This window comes from Sphaeramia orbicularis, chromosome 3, assembly GCF_902148855.1.
Source record: "Sphaeramia orbicularis chromosome 3, fSphaOr1.1, whole genome shotgun sequence".
Classification (NCBI taxonomy): Eukaryota; Metazoa; Chordata; class Actinopteri; order Kurtiformes; family Apogonidae; genus Sphaeramia; species Sphaeramia orbicularis.
This window is the reverse complement of record NC_043959.1, coordinates 35,350,105-35,372,350: the sequence shown is the minus strand read 5'-3', so window position 1 is coordinate 35,372,350 and position 22,246 is coordinate 35,350,105. Positions and strand designations below refer to the sequence as shown.

General features: G+C 38.0%; 1 protein-coding gene across 1 annotated transcript in view; it reads right to left on the bottom strand.

The window, feature by feature from the left end:
• Positions 1-16,548, bottom strand: part of lrrc49 (leucine rich repeat containing 49) — a 30,398-nt gene extending 13,850 nt beyond the window's left edge. The window contains exons 1-10 of the mRNA XM_030130092.1: positions 16,506-16,548; positions 16,145-16,384; positions 15,946-16,048; positions 15,367-15,570; positions 14,749-14,815; positions 10,877-11,020; positions 5,755-5,816; positions 4,040-4,187; positions 1,676-1,759; positions 215-390 (exon numbers count right to left, since the gene is read on the bottom strand). Coding sequence (XP_029985952.1) covers positions 215-390; positions 1,676-1,759; positions 4,040-4,187; positions 5,755-5,816; positions 10,877-11,020; positions 14,749-14,815; positions 15,367-15,570; positions 15,946-16,048; positions 16,145-16,384; positions 16,506-16,527 — 1,250 coding nt within the window. The 5' untranslated portion in view covers positions 16,528-16,548. The remainder of the gene's footprint in view (positions 1-214; positions 391-1,675; positions 1,760-4,039; positions 4,188-5,754; positions 5,817-10,876; positions 11,021-14,748; positions 14,816-15,366; positions 15,571-15,945; positions 16,049-16,144; positions 16,385-16,505) is intronic.
• Positions 16,549-22,246: the final 5,698 nt, after the last annotated feature.

Genomic DNA, 22,246 nt, shown 5'->3' with positions numbered 1-22,246 from the left:
CAATGAAGAAGTCAAAGCCAAGCATTAAGATTTTTGCAGAAAAACAGGCTGGGTTTTGTGGCGTATTAGCTTATTAATGAAGTTAACTAATTTCAACAGATGATCTATCCCCGACACAAAACAGACTCAACACAAACTTTATTAAAGAACATGAGAATGAGCCAATTTTCCATACTGAACCTTTGACCCCATGTTGATGTGATGTGATGTGTACCTTGGTTCATCTGGGGAAGACTCCTGCGTGACGCCATTAGTCTGAGCAGGGGTGTGTGCAGGGCTATTCTCTGGACTAAGCTCTTCTTTAGCGCCATTTGTTGATGGCAGCTCCAGGCAGGCCCTGACACCCTCCCACTGCTGTGCTGCATTACGGATTGCCAGACGCCGCTTCTCCTGGATAAATGCAAGACACACAGAGGACAGTTTCAAGTGACAGTTCTCCTCAGAAGAACACAGGGACCAAATGCAACTGAACCTTTCTATCCTCTATGGGGCAAACTTATTCTGTCATGATGCAAAAGCTGTATAGGAACTTACTTGCCTTTACAGTGGATATTATACCTCATTTAGATTAAAACAGAAAGTGGTATAAGTAATTGTCCCAGTGTTTAGCTTGGAGGTTAGGTCTGTGCCTACATCTGTGTACTGGTTTGTTTGCAGGATTTTTGAGAACATCAGCAAAGGGGACAAATGCTTTTTTTTTTTTACATTGTCAAACAGTGTGAAGTAGGGCCTTGGCAGAGCAACGCACCCAACTGGGTGGCCCTTTAGTTTAGATTTAACTACAGCTCGCTTTTTCAGTAGTAAAACTGACATCCTCATTCTGCAAGAGTGCAGATTTCTGCCCTTGTGTTGTCTTTCTGGGCCAAGCGGTAGTTTCAATATGTTCATTAACTTAATGAGCCACACCTCAGTGCAGGGGTGAGTCAGTATAAGTACACAGAAAATCAAACATCCTTATGGACCCTTGGCCGCAGCATTCAATACAACATTTTAAGAATTTGACGCATTAACAGGACTTGGGTTAGTAAGACACAATACATTCTGCATAGACACTGTCTGTTACCAGAAAACACTAATGCAGCATATAGAATGCAAGAACACATCCAGATAAACGTAATTATAGCAAAGATGAATTATCTCTGCAGAAAAGAACACCTCAAACCACTTTTAATTACTTTAGTAAAATTTACACACATCCATTAAATTAAAAATCCATTCTATAGTGATAGTAAAGACAATGTACAGTTTGCTCTGACCATAATGTTCGTAAGTAAAAATGTTTATACAGGTGAAAGTTTAGAGTTTAAGTCAGCATTCAAAAAAGTGTATTTAATATCCCACTCAAACACAATCCTGTGGCATAGAAGATATTAAGAATATTAAGGTATAAATCTGTTCATTGCTTTTATATAAACTGGCATAGCATAAGGATTAATGCTTCCCACTGCTGTCAAATGCAATGGATTAAAATTACTAAATTACTTTTATAATACCTCTGTATGCAACAAACAGTCTGTCCAGTTCTTCAAAAATAATTATTCTCACTACATTCAGTGTATAAAAGAATTAATTGTCTGAGATTTAGCCTGCCATTGTGTAGTTGCTGTATACTTAGAATTCTAAATGCAGGCAGATAAAGACAGCTGAAGCCAATCAGATCCAGGACCAGTGTTACCTTATGAATGGTCTGCTTGTGACTCTCCCTCTTCTTCTCCTCCTCTTTTCGAGCCTGTACACCAGCCATGCGCCGATCCTCGTCCTGAAAAACATAGCTTGTAGAATCAGAGTGTCGCTCCATTCATGAGTTCTGAATTATTCAAGAGAGAGTGGAGCCACAAAAGATGTCGCCAGTAAGACTGTTTTCAACATCAGAACTAGACCACTGAGGAGTCAGGGTATGATTCTCACACCAGCCGGATGCATCACGGGATTATCTGTCTGATTTTCAGTCTCGGATCAACTGAGTACAGCTGTTGGGGAAAGCCAAAACTCCCAGAATGCAATGCTGCCAACACAATCTGAATGTGCCAGCTGAGGGCTAGGGGATATTCAGCTATCTGTAAAGAGCTAGCAGAAAGGATGCTCAAGTCTGATCAGTACCATGGACATGCTAACCTCACTGAAGTCAAGGTACTAGTGGTGATGTAAGTCAGTCGGAAGTAAATAATATGCTAGGAATGTATGTTAATACTTTAAACTAATGTAATGAAAACAACTCGTAATGTGCAAAACTACTTGGGTATACCATGACTGATTAATATTAATAGCTGAAGATGATGCTCTGCTTAAATAACACTACGTTGGTTTGGTCTATGATGCTGACTGTGGACAAATGGACAGATCCCTACATATATAGTAAAACTAATTTATGGTATTTTTACATGTCTGAAGTTTGTGACAAAAACCATTAACTTTATAAAACATTTTATTATTTTTCTTTGTCCATGTAATGCTATTAGATTACTTGATATCTTTAAGCAAGATCAGTTCCAGATTTCATGTCGCATGTGTTTAAACTTCCTCTTAACTTTGGTGAAGTGTGAATGTGAGGAGCTGATGTATATCCACAAATGAAATTAAGATGACCAACAAAATATGTTGTGTTCATACTATGAAATACAAGTCAAAATAAACTTTAACATCACTGTTTTCTTTTTTTAATTTGTATTTTTCATACTTCCCTAACAATTTCATATTTGGTGCAAGGCTGATTTAGTTTTTGCAATAATTTTATCTGTTGTGAAAATGCATAGATTATTCCTATGGAGGACAGAAAGGAGTAGTTTTAATGACAAAGCATCTATCAAAGCAGAACAGTATTACTGTGTTTACTGTATTAACTCCCACATCATTCATAAATAACAGCCAATCTGCTGGCAGTCAGTGGAAGATTTTATCTCATATAATCAGATCTCACCAGTACTGACAGCAGAGTGCACTGGGGCATGTTCATCAAATCAGTTGGTGAGAAAAACTTTAGATCTTCAGTGGCTACTGTCCTTTTTTCTTCTACCAATAACATGCCAAAGTTTGAAAAATGGAAACATCACTTTATTCTACCATTACTACTGTCATATCAAATATTTGTCTTTCCAAAAAGGAAATCTTTAGATAACAAAACTCAGCCCAGTGGTCAGGATTGACAGCTGTAGATTGAAACTTGTTGGAGGGTTTTAATGTGCCTTTAGGTCATGAAACTTGCTAAACCTGCTAAAAGATCAAGTGCACCTTAAAAATCAAGTAAAAACTTGAGCTTTTTTTTTAAAGGTGGAGTTTTACCATATGAGCAGCATGTTTTGAGGGCAAGGTGTGTGGTACTTAGATTCCTTAAAGGTGCAAGCTCAGACCTGGGTGCTTCCTGCATGACATCCTCTAAAAAGCAGGCTGACATTTGACTGTAGCGTGTTGCTGACATACTGAGTAAATACAATAACCATATGTTTTGAGAATAAACAGTGATAGACTTCGACTGAAAATACATTAGGTGTATTATAAATGATTAGCACATAGTCCAAGTGTAGCCATCACATATGTTTGTACTGAACATGCAATGAACCAAGAACGTGATGAATGCTGTGAAACCAGTAAGAATAATAATAAAGATTAATGACAACAGTATTATCAAGGTGTACAGAAGCGTGGTAATGCATGGCTGATAGTGAATAGCAGACAACCTATGTGGCTTCTCAAAAGTTTGCTTTATGTGCGTTTATGTCATACACTAACACATTTATCTCAAGAATCAACAAGAACAGTATCCTTCAGAGGCGTATGTGCAAACAGTGATATAAATCTATATATAGAGGTTTAGGGAAATATCTGAGTGTGAATGACTAAAAATATGGCATGGTAATCCTGGCTTTGGAAACACATTGAATGTATGATATCATTATTGTGATGTAAGGTTTTGGCTGGGATGTAACCTGAAAGCTAGTAAATTTAGCAAACTTAATATTGAGCACCGTAAGTAGCAACATGTATTCAGTGGCCAGACCTTTCTCCTGTAAACACAGAGAAACAGTTAAACTTTCAGCCTTACTGTGATGCGCTTCATGTCCAGCTGTTTCAGATGAAGCACACAGCGCAGGACGGCCTGCTTGTACCATGTCTCCAGGGCTACAGGATTCCCATCCAGGGTGAGCTCAGAAAGGGAGCACGTTTCTCCAAGGCAGGCTAGCTGATCAAAACTACAACAGATATATATAGAGAGGAAATGTAACTGAGTGAAGGTCAGTTAACACAATACCAGATAAATGGAATGCTTTGCAATAACAGATAAGCACAATAACCTAACTCCTAACAAAACTGAGTCATCTACTGGGTAAGTCAAAGAGAAAAAAAACTCCCCATCTGTGTCAGCATTCTGATGCTTTAAGCTGGGGTTGTGTTGACAGGGTGGAGGCAAGATAAAGCAAGACACTGGTAGTTTATCAGGAACACTAGCAGCCTGGCATTACACAGGGAGCAAGGAAGTGAAACTACCTAAGGAACAACTACACTACACAAGTACACAAGATAATAACCTCTGATCAACTATTAAAGCCCATGTTTTGGAAAAGACTGTTAATAATATGATATTTAGATCACAGGGAGCTTTGAGTAACATGTATTTGTTATTTACCCCATATAGTGCAACATGTGTGTTTACATGTAACAGCTATGAAGGAGACAATTAATTCTAACACTAAGGCATGTTTGAAGTGAGTAGGCCATTTATAAGATCTCAACAGACTGCATAAACTACCCTCTAGGGTGTGTTACTGCTCAATAGTAGTTCTTGCCATTAACATGTTCCTGGATGCTATCTGGTTCTAACTACACATAGGAAAAATATGTGTTCTGACAGAGTAGGGACTTCATCTTACACTCAGATATGCATGTCTTTTTCCCACAGAATAATGTGGCTAACTTAATTTGGTTTAGTATACAATATGTTCTTTTGGGTTATACAGTAATTGAAAACAATTATGAGTTAAGTTTTTCTTCTTTCATCTGCTGCCAGGCAAATTGACGGCACAAAGTGGATCAGACCATTCAGCCCTTCTACCTAGCAACAAAGGACTACCTTCCTGCCAGCACTGTGCAGTTTCAAATAGTACAAACAGCAGGTTGCTATGTCATTAGCACTGATCGAGAGAGTTTTAATATAGCTGCCTTTACTGAAAGTGTCATTATTATAATAATGAAAATATAGTGGATATTATATGTACATACTGCATTAATTTAATTGAAATTAACTGAATAATTATAATGTACTTTAAAGGTCTTTTTATTCATTGTCCTGTGTAGTTTAAAATGCAAACGGATCATTCATTGTGGATTTTTCAACCCAATAAGAATGAGTCAGGTCCTGATACACAGACACTTGAACAGCAGTGCTGGCATGAAACAGTACTACTGGTTTTGAATCAGTCTCCAAATTGGTTATTAATTGGCCACGAAATTCAGCTTCCTTTCAATCTACTCTGTTCACTGAGGAACTTTAAAGAACTGTCATTCGCATCTCTTGAGTGACACTAATTACCAACAATAAATAATCATAACTAATAATACATAATAAAAAACACACAGGTTATTATTTTCTAGGTTACAGAACCTGCCTACCACAGCGAACCTATATCTGTGGCTGTGTTCTGTCTGGAGCATGTTGGCCAGGCCCTGCCAAGACCCAAGGGAGGGGACGTGGCACTGTCCAGCCACTATCCCAGTCCCTGCCCTGTGGGGAGGAGGGAGTTAAGCAGTACGAGCTCTTACCTGGTGATGTTGTTGCAGCTGAGAAAGAGGCGCTGCAAGCAGGGCAGGAAGTCCACTTCAGTCTAAAAAGAAACAGAGAAAGAGGGAGAGGGAAGAGAAAGAGATGGAGGGACGTGAAGAAGAGAAGGTGTTCAGGACGAGGGCACTGCATCGTCACTGTCGTCAGAGCTTGCTATCCCTCTCCATTCCCTCAGTCACCTTGCAGCTCTCAGCTCCAGCATACAGCATCCCCATCCACCCTGCGCATGCACACACACATACAGCATGCTGCTTCGTCTGCACATGGAGAGGTGGGGCAGCAGAGAGAGCGAGGAAGAAAGGAGGAGGGGAGGGGGAGGGGAGTGTGTGCTGCGCTAATGCAGAGATCCCCTACTGCAGGAAGCTGCCTCAAAATGCTCACTGGAACACATACACAGCCAGTCTAATGCACGCTGAGCAGCTAGCTACGGTATCTCATCACACAAAAACAATAGCTAGGATACATTCAGACTGGGATGGGGGTTGTCGCTTTGTCAGCCAGGCTCAGCATCAAAATCGATGCAGAATTTGGTGAGGGGGTGGGGTGAAGAGCAGCAGCTGGTCGGCTGGTTGGAAAGCTAAAGAGGACACACAGGGACACAGGCAATGTCACAACTAAAATGACTTTACTGTAGCTTATCAGATGGTATTATTGTGGACTAGCCGAGTTCAGCAGTGTCAAAGTCTGTTCTGTGCCATGTGTGGATGACCAGTGTTGTGCATGTAGGGAGGGAAGGGGAGAGGACACTCCCATCAGCAGTGTGAATGAGCTGCATCAGCGTCCACCCATACTGCGGCCACCCACTAGCTGTGTGTTCTAGTATTGTTCGTACTCTCCTTTCAACTGAGCTATGTGATGCTAGCTCCTTTGCCAGGAGGATAATCGGAAATACAGAACCTCAACACTTTAACCTTCAGATAAATCCTTATTCTCCGACAGTATTTACTTATCCTTGTTTCACTAGTTGGAATAGGCCTTTTTTAAAAGCAGATGTTTTTAACTGTGAGTAATTACATTCATTCACACTGACACATTCTCCGGAAATGATACACCTACATGTAGATACATCAGTGCCAGGGTTCTGGTTTGTGCATGCTGACTAACTGTCATGGCTGCCCAGTATATTTAAAATGGACCAATCCCTCACCAATGTTATTTGGATCACTTGTGTTTTTCCTGCTGAGACAAGCCAAAATATCTGCTGTGAAAGGTCTTTCACAATAAGCTCACTGTTGTCTAGTATGTGACATTAGGATCAATACGAGGGAGAGTCTGTCTACTTTCAAGCGTCTTATGTATGGACACTACACAACACCGATGCTTATGCTGATGCATAGGGGAATGTACGATTTATTAAAAAATCCCCAATTACAAAAACTTGTGTTTTATTGTACTGAACCACAAAACAGAAGACAATGTTTAGTAATGTGTTTGTTTACTGTAACATTTTTCACAATTCAGATCTGCAGGGACTTCTGTCAATTTTGTGTGCTTGATCCACAAATCCTCCCTAACCTTTACTAGACCTGACTAAAAGTCTCACTAAAGGTCAACAACTGCAGTTGTGCTTAATGTCAGTGCATGCTCTAATAACACTTGAGTGGCACAGTAGTCTCATTTAGCCACAAATCCACTATCCTTGTAGATTATGGTTAAAAATTCTCTGGGTTGTTTGGCTAGTTTATAGAATCACATTCATCTTGTGTTTCACTAAGTGTAGGATCCCACGACAGTGAATTTGCAAAATTGTGTCAGGAGAGAACTTGTCTTGGGGGAACACTTCTATGTGAAGAAGTGAGCTGCAGTATTAAATTGACTAAATCCCTGCAAATGAAAATATCACAAACAAACATGTATGAATTTGCAGTTCAGAAGTTGTTGTGGTTAATTTGCATAGTGAGGGGAATTAGAAAATTGTAACATGGAGAGGGTAGAAGTGGGTTCTTCCTGCAGCAACATTATATTATCGTGGCAAAGCACAGATGCATTTGCATGGCTAGACTTGAATTGTGACCTCCACAAAGCTTCCATCTGAAGTAAATTATTTAAGAGATGGTCTCTACAGTATAAGACACCAAAATCAGGTTGTGAAAAGGACGTCTGATGCAGAACAACTAAGAAATCTGTCAGGGTAACTTAACTTGTGACTGTCAATATGGGAACCTGTAAACTTCATCATCATTATTCAGTGTCTAACAAGCTTTATAACACAGGATACTGACAAATTAATGTATTAAGACTGACTTTTTGTGGTTTTGTAATGCAAACTAGAAGCAAAACTAAATTCCAAATTGTGGATGGATATATACATTTCTGTTGATCACAAAATATTGTGAAATCAGATTATGACTGTATAGCTAATTGTGTGTATTTGTATTGAGGCAAATATAAGTAGGATTTTTTATGGACCTGTAATGCTGTAGGAAACAACTCAAAAATATTTTCCTCTATTAGAAATCTGCAAGTCATATCATCCAGGACTAGTTTGAACTGACCGTGCTTCATGCTGTCTCTGTCTCAGTCTCTGTTCTCAGTCACTATGTGGATGCTGGTGAAGCTTCTGCATGCTGTCTCAGACTAAATATAGCAGTCCTTTCTCAGACAGAATGATGTCATCACTGTGCTGATGTGCTGCACAATCACCCACCAATCTGGTCTCTTTTTCAAACAACATGATTGATAAGAGCCAATCAGCTGGCAGGATCTGATGAGAGTATGTGTATAGTCTTATTGCTGTGTGTGTGTGTGTGTACCTGTTTGCCTGAGGATATGTATTTGTGTGTCTGTGTGCCCGTGCCTTCACCTCTTTATCCGAGCTCCACCCTCCTCTTCCTGACAGCTTGCGTGTCTTTATTTTTCACACTCATACTGAGCTCTAAAAGGCATTACTCAGGAACACAGGGTTACCTCTCATCACTGCTGACTCTATTGCATGCAACAACACACATGACAAGGAGCACAAAGGTTGCTCAAATAAACATATAAGTTCATGTGGACATTAAGGGGGGGTTAAAAGACTGTAAGTTTTTGTGCTTTGAGGCTGTTTTTTCAATAGGCTGGACTTAGCTAACACACACACACCTGGTCTCAGGTATTGTGCGATAAGACTGTACACGGTGCACGTGACAAATTCATGTGTAAAGTATTTGGTCCTGTGTTGTTTTTGCAGTAGGGATGTGTGTGGATGTTGAGTTGCAAAAGTGTCTTTGTAAATGATTTACTGCCTGCTTTACTTCATATTTTGACAATTAAGGCATTGCAAAAACCTTTGTATTACAAAAGACTGAGTAAACATAATAGCAATACTAGTTTGCTCAATATAATACTCATGTAGACCTAAGCAAGATGACGCATTTATATTAACAATTCATATTAATTCAAGAGATATGTTTAATCAGTGAACCACCTCCAAAGATTAGCTATGACAAACAAAACTGTACATTATTTGTTTTTCCCTTCTTAATGTTGAGTCATTACTGGCCCAAAACCCAACATGCCCATCATTCTAATCCATAAAGCCAGTCTGTCTCTGGGTGATGCTTTTTTTTGCCTTGTCTGCTTCTGCCAAAAATCTAAAATGCATCACTAAGTGCCACAGGATTTCTCAATGGAAAGACCCACCCGGGAGCACATGTACACAGCATTCTTTCCTCAGAAGTGGCTGTGTAATGAATCACTTTTGAGTTATCAGTTACTGCTTACTCCAATAAGCTGTGGAGCTTACCAGATTTATCATGGATTCAAGCAAAAAAATTATGGCTACAATATGAAAAACATTTCTGATTAGAATATACAAGATAGCTGCACAACTTAAAGGAACACAATAAATTAGAGGTATCTGGGTTGGCTGCATGGCTGCTGGCTGAGTCCAAGATATCACCAAGTCTTAAACTTCATTTTAAAGTCCCTTACAACTATTTTCACTGCCTTGAATCAAAGGGAAAAACCAGGACACCTGGAAGATGGTTATTTACTTTGTGCATGTTATAAGGACTTGGCAGCAAACATAACTAATGACAGAGACTGGAGAATCTGCTGAGAGGTAGCATTTTTCCACCCATGTATATCAAATAAAACATTACATCCAATAATTAGGACTGGAAGTGGTTTTGGATCAAAACTTGGAGGCAGAGGAGAGTAGAGGGTGAGTGATGGGAAGGAGTTTTAGCCGATACACAATGTTGGATTCTAGTCTAGTTTTCTACCCCAACAAGCAGGAAAGGGCTTAGGGGATTTGCATACAAATGAAGGGGCCTGTTTTGGCATGCACTGTTCTGTTTATCAGATTAAAACTATAGAAACCAAAGGGAGTGAATTTCCACGTTAAGAATATCCAGTTTCTCTTTCACTAAGCCAAAAAGTTGGTGGGAGGTTGTGGGTAATGAGCTGTGTCTCCCTGGGTAACACCAATAAGATACATTTCACCAAACACTTTCTCACAAAGATTCTATTGATGTGATTTTAGTATTTGTTATTTTGTGACAATAGGAAACATTACCACCAGAACACTTACTCTGAAGTAATGGCACAAAGTTGAAAGAAAAAACATGGCATCTTTATCATGTGAGGAACATTTTCCAAGGTAAGAGATTTTCCTCGCTAACAGTTGTCAGGATGTCTGTCTTGGATTGTGCATCAGAACGCAGAAGTCATATTCATGGAGCATATTATCATTGGCAGCGTACACCAGTTCACCAGTGCAGGTGATATTTCACACCTGAACCAAATGCTGTTCTAAGCTCTTGGAAACCACAGGATGTCTCAGTATGATCAGTGCACCCATGACTCCAAATGTCTCTGTAATGTTTGCAGATGAGACACAGTACAACAGCAAATTTTAAGACCAAAAAAGTACACATACTCTGCTACGAAAGTGTACAAATTTGGCAACTACCCTTTCTACTAACACTACAAAACCTCTGCAGCCCATTCAATTTTAATTATTCTTTGACATACTTTGCAACACTTGTTTTACATTTTCAGTTCTTATATGCACTATTGAAAGGGTGTAAACAGAAAAAAATATCATCATGTCCTCTCAACATTATTTACTCCTGAAAAAAGTGCATTTAGCTGCCACCAAAAGTGAAAAAGGCCTCTCACCAAAGCAGAGATGCAGTTATGTCGCAGGTTGAGCTCAGTCAAAGAGCCAAGGCCATGCAGGTTTTCCACTCTACCAATGTTGTTTCCTGCCAAGTTCAACACTCTCAGCTCGCTCAGGTGAGACATGTTTTCTATTCTGGCAATCTGAAAGAAAGTGGAATATGTAAAAAGACCCTTAAAATTATGTAAATAACAAATCAAAGTAACCATAAGTAGCAGGAGAAGGCAAGAAGAGTAGAGAGTAAAACATCTGAGAACACACACATCGTCTTGTACTCTTTTCAATCCATGATCATCATGGTTCACATCTTTTCAGAATCTAAATGTTTCTGGGGTATAATTAAGCCAAAACCAGAGAGTACTATTTTCTTTTTAGTATCCAAGACATCTGCTACAAAACACAAAGGCAGGTTTTAGTACTCTCATGGATCTCACTGTGAACTCTTTTGCAGCTGCAATCTGTATGATTTGAACGTGAGACTTATTCAAGATATGTACAAAGCCATAACTGGTTTTTACCTCCAAAATCATAAAACAAATAAGTATTTTAGGGTCACTCACTAGTGATTTTACGTCTCTCCCCCTTACACTCTGTAACATTGAATACTTAGGGGCTTCTGTCAGAGTGACAACAACATCCTTCAGCAATATCTCCAGTGGCTGTTAAACTGTGAATAATGTGTTTTCTGCTTATAGTTTATACTGCACATGTGATGGGTGTATGAAGGCGCCAAGAGAACGTATACTGGGGATTTATCAACACCCCCCCCCTTTTTTTTAATACAGGGAATTGCAATATTACACAAAAATATAATACCCACAACAATATACTGGGTGCATGTTTGGGATCAAATAAACTGCATTTTGACATTTCTGTCCTGTTAAAGCATTTGCAGAGTATTTTTTTTTGTTTAAATACTGTTTCACATAATTCCTTACTGAATTTCTTATAGTCCTCTTTCCTGCCTTGGACTGTTGCTGCACAACTTGGCATGTCACTTGTAGTGAAATGTTATGCCATCTTTGCTCGGCCAGTGTATCACATCACCTGCATGTGCATACATGACATAATTCATAATGCTACTAAACGCCATTTAATAGAAGAAGTGTCTAAGCAGGGGTAGACGACACACAGATCCTGATTTTACTATCATTGTTTAATGCCTTAACTCCTTCATTCATCATCCACTTCAAAAAAAATGGGGAGCTAATACAGCACAACAAAAGTTTTATATTTTGTGAGCTAAAACATGTGTCACGAATTACACCTGCATTTAAATGGCTCAAATGTGCTTGTGGTTCCAGTTGTATTTCTTCAGCTCACAATGGCCCTTTAAATAGTAGCAAAAGGTTGCAGACCCCTGATCTAGGGTAACTCTCCAGATGTACTAACAATCTGTGTACAGGTGGCACAATGCTTAAAAGGAAACTAACAATTAAAGCCATTCATCAGGTGCACTCTAAAGCCTACCACGAAAACAAGTGATGGACACGGTAGGAACAGATCTTCAAGGTTCATTCAAGCCTCTACAATAGCTGAGTTGTGGTTTCATGACTGAATGAAGTCATCAATCAACAAATCACACACTACCAATGGTACTACAGGTAGACTTGTAACAAAATGGGTTGTTATGCTTCAGAGGTTCAAATACAAAGGGAACACATTCCCAAAGGAGGAGAAATGCAAAGTTAACAATATCTCAGACACATTCTCTGGTATTCCTGACCTAAGCGAGACAGACATCTGCACATCAGACCTGTGTCTGATGTGCAGATGTATGACATACTGCTGCCTACAATGAAAATTATATTCAATAAACTCATTCTACTCTACAATGTAGAGTAACACCCTGTGAATAAGGTATTTTCCAGTGGCACAGGTCAGAAACAGAATATGCTTACGGCAGTTCTACAAAGAAAAATATCTGACCTGTATGTGTAATACTAATAAGATTTCTGAGCACAATGCTTTTTCTACTTAGTAATTTCTACAAAGATCAGCAGTCACATAATAAATACATCTTAAACATTTCATATAACAGATTTTATCATCAAAGAAGATGACACATGGTGACAGATGTTTGTGTGTCATTCATGAAAGCAAAAGCATAAGCATTTCTGTAAAGGGGCTCTCTCCTATCTTCACCATTACATAAAAAATGAGATGTTTACCAGACATGACAGATTCAGTCAAACTTAATCAAAAATGTCACTATGATATGTATGAGGATATTTTTTGAACAGTTTATAGACCCTGCGGGGCATTTTCCACTGTCCTCTGTGAGTTTTTAAGTCAAATTGTCCCAGTGGAAAGCATTATAACTTTAAAAGTCTGACTATTCAACCAATGTCAGGTCACACTGTGTCCCATCCTTTGGTCACTCAGACTGAGGGTTGGTTGGATCTACACTCCCAAAGAGCATATCTCTTTTTGAACACTCCTTGCAAACCTGAAACAAACAACATCCTGCAACATAAATATATATGGGTAAAAAGTAGGAGTGATCCCTCGTGCATTAGGATGGGAAGTTGAACGGATGACAGTGATGTACTGCCTGTGGCATGCATCATCCACAGAGAAATGACAAATGGCTGGGATTTTGTGGCTAACAGTGACTGAACAACCAGTCTGTGCTGAAATAACAATAATTTCTAGTATTAATGTAATTAATGTATCTGCTGCTGATTTTACTCATTTTATTATTCTCAAGCTATGACTGTTCAGATATACTTGTGTGTTTGAAATATGATGAATAAAAATCAACACAGCTGTTTAAGTTTAAACAGAGGGTTATGAGGTCAGTGAGTGAAAACCCACTTGTGCTGAGTAGAATATCAGAATTATCATCTGCCTCATAATACTGTCTGCCAGTAAATGACCACCTCTGAGCAAAATGTGTTCCAGTTACCAACAGGAGCTTTTTTCAAAATTTGTATTTGTTAGGACACTCATTTAATGTCACATTATCGAAATGATGCTTGTAGATAGTACGGTAATTGTAGATTCATACAAAGAAAACACATAAATGTATATAAGATTGGGTAACAAAACATCCTTTGTAGCACCACAAAAACATAGTCATCTGTTGAATAGTGATTGGGAGTCCAGCTCATGTAAAGAGCAGCCAACATCAAAAAGGAAGGACTATTAGCAGGGCTCTAGAGTCACTCTCTGAGGAGAAGCGTAGGAGGCGTGCTGGCAAAATACTAATTTGACCAAGGGAAGCTTTTCAATTCTATCTTCCCTTTCCAGGAGCTGGTAAAATCCTCAGTTGACATCAGTGTTACTTAGATCATTTCTCAGGCTTTTAATATTAGCTCCATTGTGCAGGCTGAGTAAACGCTTCCAATAATAGATTTAGACTCAAATTAAATGGAAAATAACATAACCTGCTTGAGGACAAAACCTTTCCCAATGCTGAAAACATTAAAACACTTGTGTCTGTTGAATAAATTATGTTAGGGTCACTGAGGAAATGTCTGTGGGAGTGGACTCTAGACAAGAACCTGTGGGCTCTGATAGTTCTCATTTCTTTGTTCAACAATGCTGGGACCTATACAAATGTTAGAGACTGTTTAGAGTCCCCCTAAAAACTGAGGTTATTTTTGTTTTAATGAATGCCTTGGCTTGAATAGACATCCCTTTATAGGCCAGTGGACTAACTAAAGGAAGGGTTTGGAATGAGCGTGACAAGTTGAATTCTCTTGCTTGGTCTCCTGCTGTCATGCCTGGAAGCTAAAATACTACTGCTGAACTGTACAGCTGAAATCACAGTGTCCTTCTAGTGACTGTAAAGGCAAGAATATTAACAAGACTAACATGTTGTATATGAGGTCATAGTGAAGTTGGAGCATTAAAAACAGTGACTGACCTTATTATCATGCAAATCCAGGATATTCAGTTTGACCAGGCTTTCCAGGGAGCTTATCTTTTGAATTCTGTGGGATATCAGAGAAAATGTTACAAGACATTAAATATCAAATATCTTTTATAGGTTATATATTAAGCATTAGTACAGGATATTCAATGGCTGATATATATGTGTATATATATATACTTATTTATTTATTTATTTATTTATTTTTATGCCAAAAGAAAACAAACAGTAAACAAAATCAACATATTCTGAAGTCTTTCGGTATTTCAGATGACTCTCTGGTGGTGTAAAAAAAGTGAAAAAATTATAAAATGGAACAACTGTCATTAGTGTGATTTGCATATTTTTTGTGATGTTTATCATCTTCATACTGACTTCTTGAAATGCAGATGACTAATGCCGTGACGATTTTTTTTTCTTATCACAGTACCTGCTAAAAACCCATATGATGCCTGCCATCTAACAGATTGCATTTGTAAATACGTATTAAATAACTACCTGCAAAATTTTCATTAACTATCAGCAATAACCCCTACTCACTATCATTTGCTTATTTTACTGCTACTGCACTGTATGACCTGCCTACAGTCTATGTATATCAACTCAACTAACCTGTTCTTCCCTAGCATGAGAATCCGGAGAGAGCATAGAGCTTCAATGCCAGTCATTTCAGAAATGTGATTGTCATATAAGTTCAAGAAAACAAGCTTCTGCAGTTGTGACAAATACTGGATTCTTGTTATTAGATTGTGCTGGAGGTTGAGAAGTTGCAGTTCTTCAATAAAGTCCAGCTTGGGGCATTCTTCCAGACAGTGCCTGAATAATTAAGAGGAAAAAAATACACAAACGTGTTGATTTGTTCGGCTAGTGAAAAATCAGGCTTTTTTTTTTCCTAGCAGAGATTGTGCAAGGGGTCAATATTTTTAAGGCACCTTGCTGCTCCCTAGTGGTCAGCTGGAGTACTTGCCATTTTATAAAAAAGGCTTATTCTTTCTACAGCAGGTGCAGGGATAGTCTTATAAATATGGCATGCATTACAATATATTATCTACATAAACATATATTATTAACACAAAAGATATTTCACAAATAAAATAGTACAACATGATGTGACATGACGTGAGAAAGCAACTAAGTCAAAATGTTGTTTGTGCAATAAAGGACTTCGGTCTTAATCAAAATTTGGATTACCTGTCCAAGTCAATTCGTTGAAAACTTGACGCAAAGCCATCACAAGGCAACCGAGTGAAATGAAAACCAGGAAATACTTTAGGATTATGCTTTCGTGAATCACCTGACAAAGAAATCAGACAAAATTATTAAAGTAATACAATATCTGTAAAAACAGTTTATAATTCTACTATATTTCTCAAGCACATGCCATACTTACCTGCTGGTTTTGGAAGGTTTAAGGCATCACAGTGGTGCGTGGTCCCTGCACTGTGGGTTGGCCTCTTGGATTTGTCTTTGTTTTCTTGCCCTGCACATGCACCTAGAGCCAAACCACTCTGAATGCTACTCATTGACAGAACTGGAGTTTGTACAGGATATTCAGTGCAGCCACTTGCAAATGATGGTGCAGGAGGTGTCTGAATAACTCGTCTGGGGCCATATGCATGCAACTTTTTTTCTAAAATGGACATGGTAAAGCTGAGAAAAATCCCTCTGGAATACTGGATATAGTTGTTAAAAAACTTGGCTGACTGTTTAGTGTGTGAGTAGAATGAAATAACATATTGGTTCAAACTTACCTGTATTACAAGGATGGTTCATTTGTGTGACATTTACATTTGTTTCTTTAACAACATCTTGAAAATCGATCTGTTATGTGTGTGGAGAAAAACAAATGCACCCAGTTTAGAATTTAATGAGTAATTAAAGAGTGTGATACTTTTCCAGAGGATTCCCTGTCACGACTCACCCTCTGCGCTCTCTCTGGTACTGATGATTTGATTGTTGTAAGGTGCAGTTTGCAGCTGTTGACCTGCAAAATTGTTTCTCAAATAGGTCACCTGTGTTACAGTAAACAAGATATAGGTCACCCTGTTCAACCACCAACTTGAAGGTCGGATATAGACTTGCAAGTTTCTTTTTGTTGTTGTTGTTGTTTTTTTTCTCTCTCTCTCTACAAAACTAAAGGTTTTTCCAATTATCTTATCAAAAAACAGTAAAGTCATGGTGAGAGTACTTACCATGGGGGTGAGTAATACCCACGTATCGTTGACACTGGTTTTGTGATTATGAGAGCGCATCGATCTGCCCTCAGCCCCCTCCGACTCCATTTAGCTTTTGTTAGCTAAAGTTAACATTCAATGCAAACTCTGTGTTTCCTTAATTTTGCTGCCGCCATCTTGTAACTATGTTTAACAGACACATACAGACTCACACTTGCTATATAGCTGTTATTTTTTACTTGCTTTTGTTCAAGAACCGCTTTTAATCTTTATGCTAATTCAGTCATTACCAACTTCGTCGGAGACAAGCACTGCTGCCATGGTAACGACGACGTTGCCTGGTTACAGTTACTTCCGTGTCACTGCAAAAGCACTCCGTGTGGAATCTTTGACTCCACAGGAAGGTTGGGATGACTATAATTTGCTAATTAATTACCAGTTATTCATATCGTGGTGCAGGTCATTAGTCACAAGTGTGCCTGTGCCAGCATCTAGTTAAAAAACCTGCAGTGGGTCTACTTTAGCTAATAATGGGGCTATAATCTACTTTATGAAAAAACTAAGGAGAAAGAGGATGAATAATTTATGAATCAATGGCCATTTGCAAAAAGAAGTGAGGGTAGATTGTATATGTGCTTTATGTCCGTCAAATACCTCACACCACATTTTTGGGTGTTGTTCTGGATGAAGGTCTTAATTGGAATAGCCATATCAATCATGTATGCAAAAGATCAATGAAGATGCTTGGTATACTGAGAAAAGTTTGTCCCCTGATTCATCACTCTGCTCACTTGACTTTGTATTATAGTTTTTTGTTTCCATATATGAATTACTGCAATGTTGTCTGGTCAGGAACTTATCCAACTCATTTTAGCAAACTCTTGATAATCCAGAAGAGATTCCTGAGAATAATCTCACTGTCTAGTAGATACGAACCATCTGCACCAATTTTTAGGAAATATTCAATACTACCCATTCATGGACTCAGTGTTTATCACTCATGTTTATTTGTGCACAAGTTTATCAATAATAAGCAAGATCTTCCGGATACTTTTCATAATTTTTTTAGTTTTTCATCCGATTTACATTTATACTCAACTAGACATAACGACAGTCTTCATTTACCCTTCTGTCGAACATCTGGTCATCAATTTAATATTTTATTAAGAGGTCCTAAATTGTGGAACAATCTAGACATGTATCTGAAGTCTATATTGTCATTTACATCTTTCAAAAACTCACTGAAAAAACATCTCCTGTCCTGACTTTTTCAGTGTTTTCTATATTGTTATTTGTTGCTTAATTATTGTTTTCTTATGTTTGTATATTTTATTTTCTATTTATAGTAGATGATGGGAGTGGAACTCTGTACAAGCCCTGTGGGCTTCGTTCCCTCCCTGCACTGTTTTTATTGTGCTAAATAAATAAATAAATAAATACAAATACAAATGTCAGCTGTAAACACAAAGTTTATAAAGGCTTGAATCTTTCTGCTGAATATACAGAACATTGTACTTTAGAGTTTTCTCATTTCAACCTGACAAAGTTATTGGCCAACCATGCTTCTTTCCAATATACAACGCAGAGAAACAAATAGTAACATGCACACAGTACCCTTCGTACTTGTGTAACACCCAGGGACATAGATTATTCAAATGTGGAAGTGACACATTTTATAGTGTCCAAACAACCTTAGGGGGACACCCAGGCCTTCATATTACATATAAGCAAAAATATGTGAAATGCATGATAGTCTGTGAAAACTTTACCATAAAATAATCCATTTGAATTCAATATGATAACCATATTTCCCTTGTTACACCGGGGCGTAACAAGGGAAAGACTTTTGGTAGGGTTACAGGCCTAAGTGAAGCTAACACAACCAAACAGGGACAGATTACAGATGGAAATAACACATAATTGTACAGTTTTCCCGGCACTGTTGTCTTTTGTCAAAAGAATGTGCATAATTAAAAACAAAAGGAGCATGTAATTGTACCTGCCATCATCTTGATTGTGACTCTGCTCCTGTTTTAAACTGTTGTGCTGAAGATGTACTGAGGAAATAGAACAGAGCAAATCTTTTTCAGGCAGTGGGTGTTTTGTCATAATAAGAAACACACAGGTTTGACAGAGACGACCGATTATGGCTCTGTTCCAGTTAGGTGTGTAGGTATGGTTGTTAGTCAGCTGTTTTTGTAAATATTTTTAAATAATAATGCTGATTCACCCTGTTATTACTTTAATGGTGACTATATCTTAACATGGACTTTATTGAGCATTTATCTGTAGTCAAATATAGGATTTATATAACAGTTTTCAAAAGATTCAGGTATAATTGCTGACCATCAAAACTACAGTCTGCTAAAGCTGAACATTTTTACTTGCAGGGAAAGCACAGGAATGACTAATAAGGCTAATGACACTATAATTATTATTAATGAATTCACCTGTGTCTTTCGTGTAAAATGTCCATGGGAGGAAACTCATGGTTTAAGTGACCAGAACACTAAAGGTTGTGTTAGGAATGCTAATGATGATGTTTTTAGCCTTTCTTTTAACTCTTGTTGCAATAAGCGGTTGCTAAGAGAACACAAGCCCAGATTCATCAAAGGGACATCCCACACATTGCCTGTCACAATCTATTCAGGCAGCACAGGCTGACACATACTATGGGGGGGTGATCATGAAAACAACAGTTTGTGTGACAGGCCATACTGAAGAGGGACAATATAAATTCTAGCAGCATATAGACAGATTTATATAGCTATCCTCCATATAGCTACAATAGAAGCGAGGAAGACATGCAGCCAACAAAATGTCCTGGCCGTGTAAATATTCACCTTTTATCTTAATCTCACATGTCATTTTCGTTGACCATAGTGTCTTTTTCTTCATTATTTTACCTAATAACCTTCTTTGTGTTCTTAGAATAAATACCTTTTTTTTTCTTTATGGAGAATAATAATAATACAATAAATACCTTTGTTAATCTGCAAAACAAAAAGGTGTGATAACCAGTATTTCAGTGTAACACATGACACAACACATTTCAATGTACTTTTTAAATCAAAGTTAGGATGGTAGATATCAGGGATCTGTAACCAACAAAGATGATGCAGCGGAAATAAATGTTAAAAGCTGTGGGATCCCTTACAAGATAAGTATAGTAACTGAGTCAGTCTCATACCACGACTAAAGCCAGTTGTTGAAACAGCATAAGATGCTGGAGTTACTCACGCAAAATACAAACATAAACATGGTGTCATTGTGCCAACAGTAGTAAGTCATTGGCAGCAGCACAACTTGACCCCTACTTCGACTGTCAGAGAAAACGGAAATGTATGAATTGAATCACTTGTAAACATATTCACCATGTTAAATTATATAGAAGGGGAATCTTAGTGCATACTTCTGCTGTTTCTGCTATAAGAGAGAACAGTACTTTTTTTTTCTAACAGAACTGATCAGTATCTCAATCACAAAGACATTACATTACAGTGTCTCACATCATTACAATGTCTACAGAAAAGTATCTACATCTGGATTTAAACAAATTTGGTACAAAACTGGCTTTATTATAGCGCTTCCTGCATTGAATAGATTTATCTGAAATGCATTATTTCTGTGCTTCAAACAGGATGGGGATGGTCACCATATCCTTAATCCCTCTCTCATTTCCATCGTTCCTCAAACTTGGAAGTGACAGCCAGGAAGTGGAAAACTGTAAGTTTGCCAATGCTCCTTCCATCTGCCATATCATAGCACACCAGTGAGTTCAAGCTATGGAAAAACTGAATGCCATCATTTGTCACAATTGTTGATGAAATGTCACACTGCAACTTAGACATCAGCAAGATCTCTTATTGCAACCCCAGCTATGCATACTTTAAAGTAGAGTAGTAGTAGAGTACTAACTCAAAGACAATTGAACATGTTCATCCAAGATACATTAATGTATTCCTCACACAAAGACTGTTGACATTTTATATTAGCACATTTTCATGGAAGATAATACATTTTTACAAACCTGCCTGTATTTGTCAAATAGAAGCACAATCTTTGGAAAAAGTCAAGTTTATTTGTACCATTATTCATCATTTTATTCTTATTTAGTTCCAGAATATATTGATGAAGAGCTTTCATTTACAATTTAGCTGAAAACAACAAATGGTGTAGATAAAAACAACAAAATGAAAATTCAGCAAGATTAACATAGTAAACATATGAATCAGTTAAAAACATAAGCAACATTTTATGCATGATTTTAAATAGCCATGGGATAGAAGTAAAGCAATCTTAAGCCATTTCTGTGGTTGTTTCAAGTGGCAGGTGTACATTGTACAAAACTCCACATTCCAAGATTAGTAAAAATAGCTGCCACCTGCAACATAATTAAGTCATTTGTGCATACGATGAGGGTCCATAACAACAAAATGATATGGGTGGGCAAAAACTGAGGGAATTGGCCTCTGGAGAAAATAAATTCAGTGCAAATCCAATGTCTATCGTGCCTTACAGAGTTGAAGGGCCATCCATCCTTGTCAAGCAGCTTGCATTGATGACTAATATTATGTTTCATAGAAGAAGAATAAACAGCATTCAGTGGCTCAAGAGCTGCAGCTGAGGTACACATGTATATGTCACCATAATCTAAACCTGATTTAGAAAGTTCCTTCAGTAAGCATCTTTCTGCATTTCAGAGGAAAACTGATTTTAATCCTATAAAAGACACTGATTTTCTGTCTGAGTTTGCTCACCAGTTCAATCGCATGATATTTAAAGATCAGCTTCTCCTTGATCTAAATTCCAACATACTTGTGTTCTGTTAATCTCATATCTAGGTTATCATTGTAAAAACTTTTGGCTCTAGACATGAACAAGGATTTTATTTTATCTGGACGAGGAGCAAATGTTTTGCTTTGATGATAATATATGATAGTTTTGCATCAATTTAAGTATATTTGCTGGGCCAGTAAATGTTGAGGTCAGTACAGTTACATGAAAGGCTTGTATAAGCAGTCATTAAAGCCTTGGACACGCTATCTTGATAGAAATGATAGGTTAAAAATATGTCATGTACCTGGCAACAATGGGAACAACAAACTTACAGACTGAGAGGGTTTGGAAAAGAAATAACACAAAGGAAAAAATAGAGAAGAAAAACATGAGGACACAACATTGTGAAGTCTTGACCCTGAGGAATGAGAATCATTAATGGGAAAATGATCTGTCTGCTATCTGCTCTCATTGGCTGACATTCTGTGACGCTCCGCTCTCATTGGCTGGCGTTTTGTGACGCTGCGCTCTCATTGGCT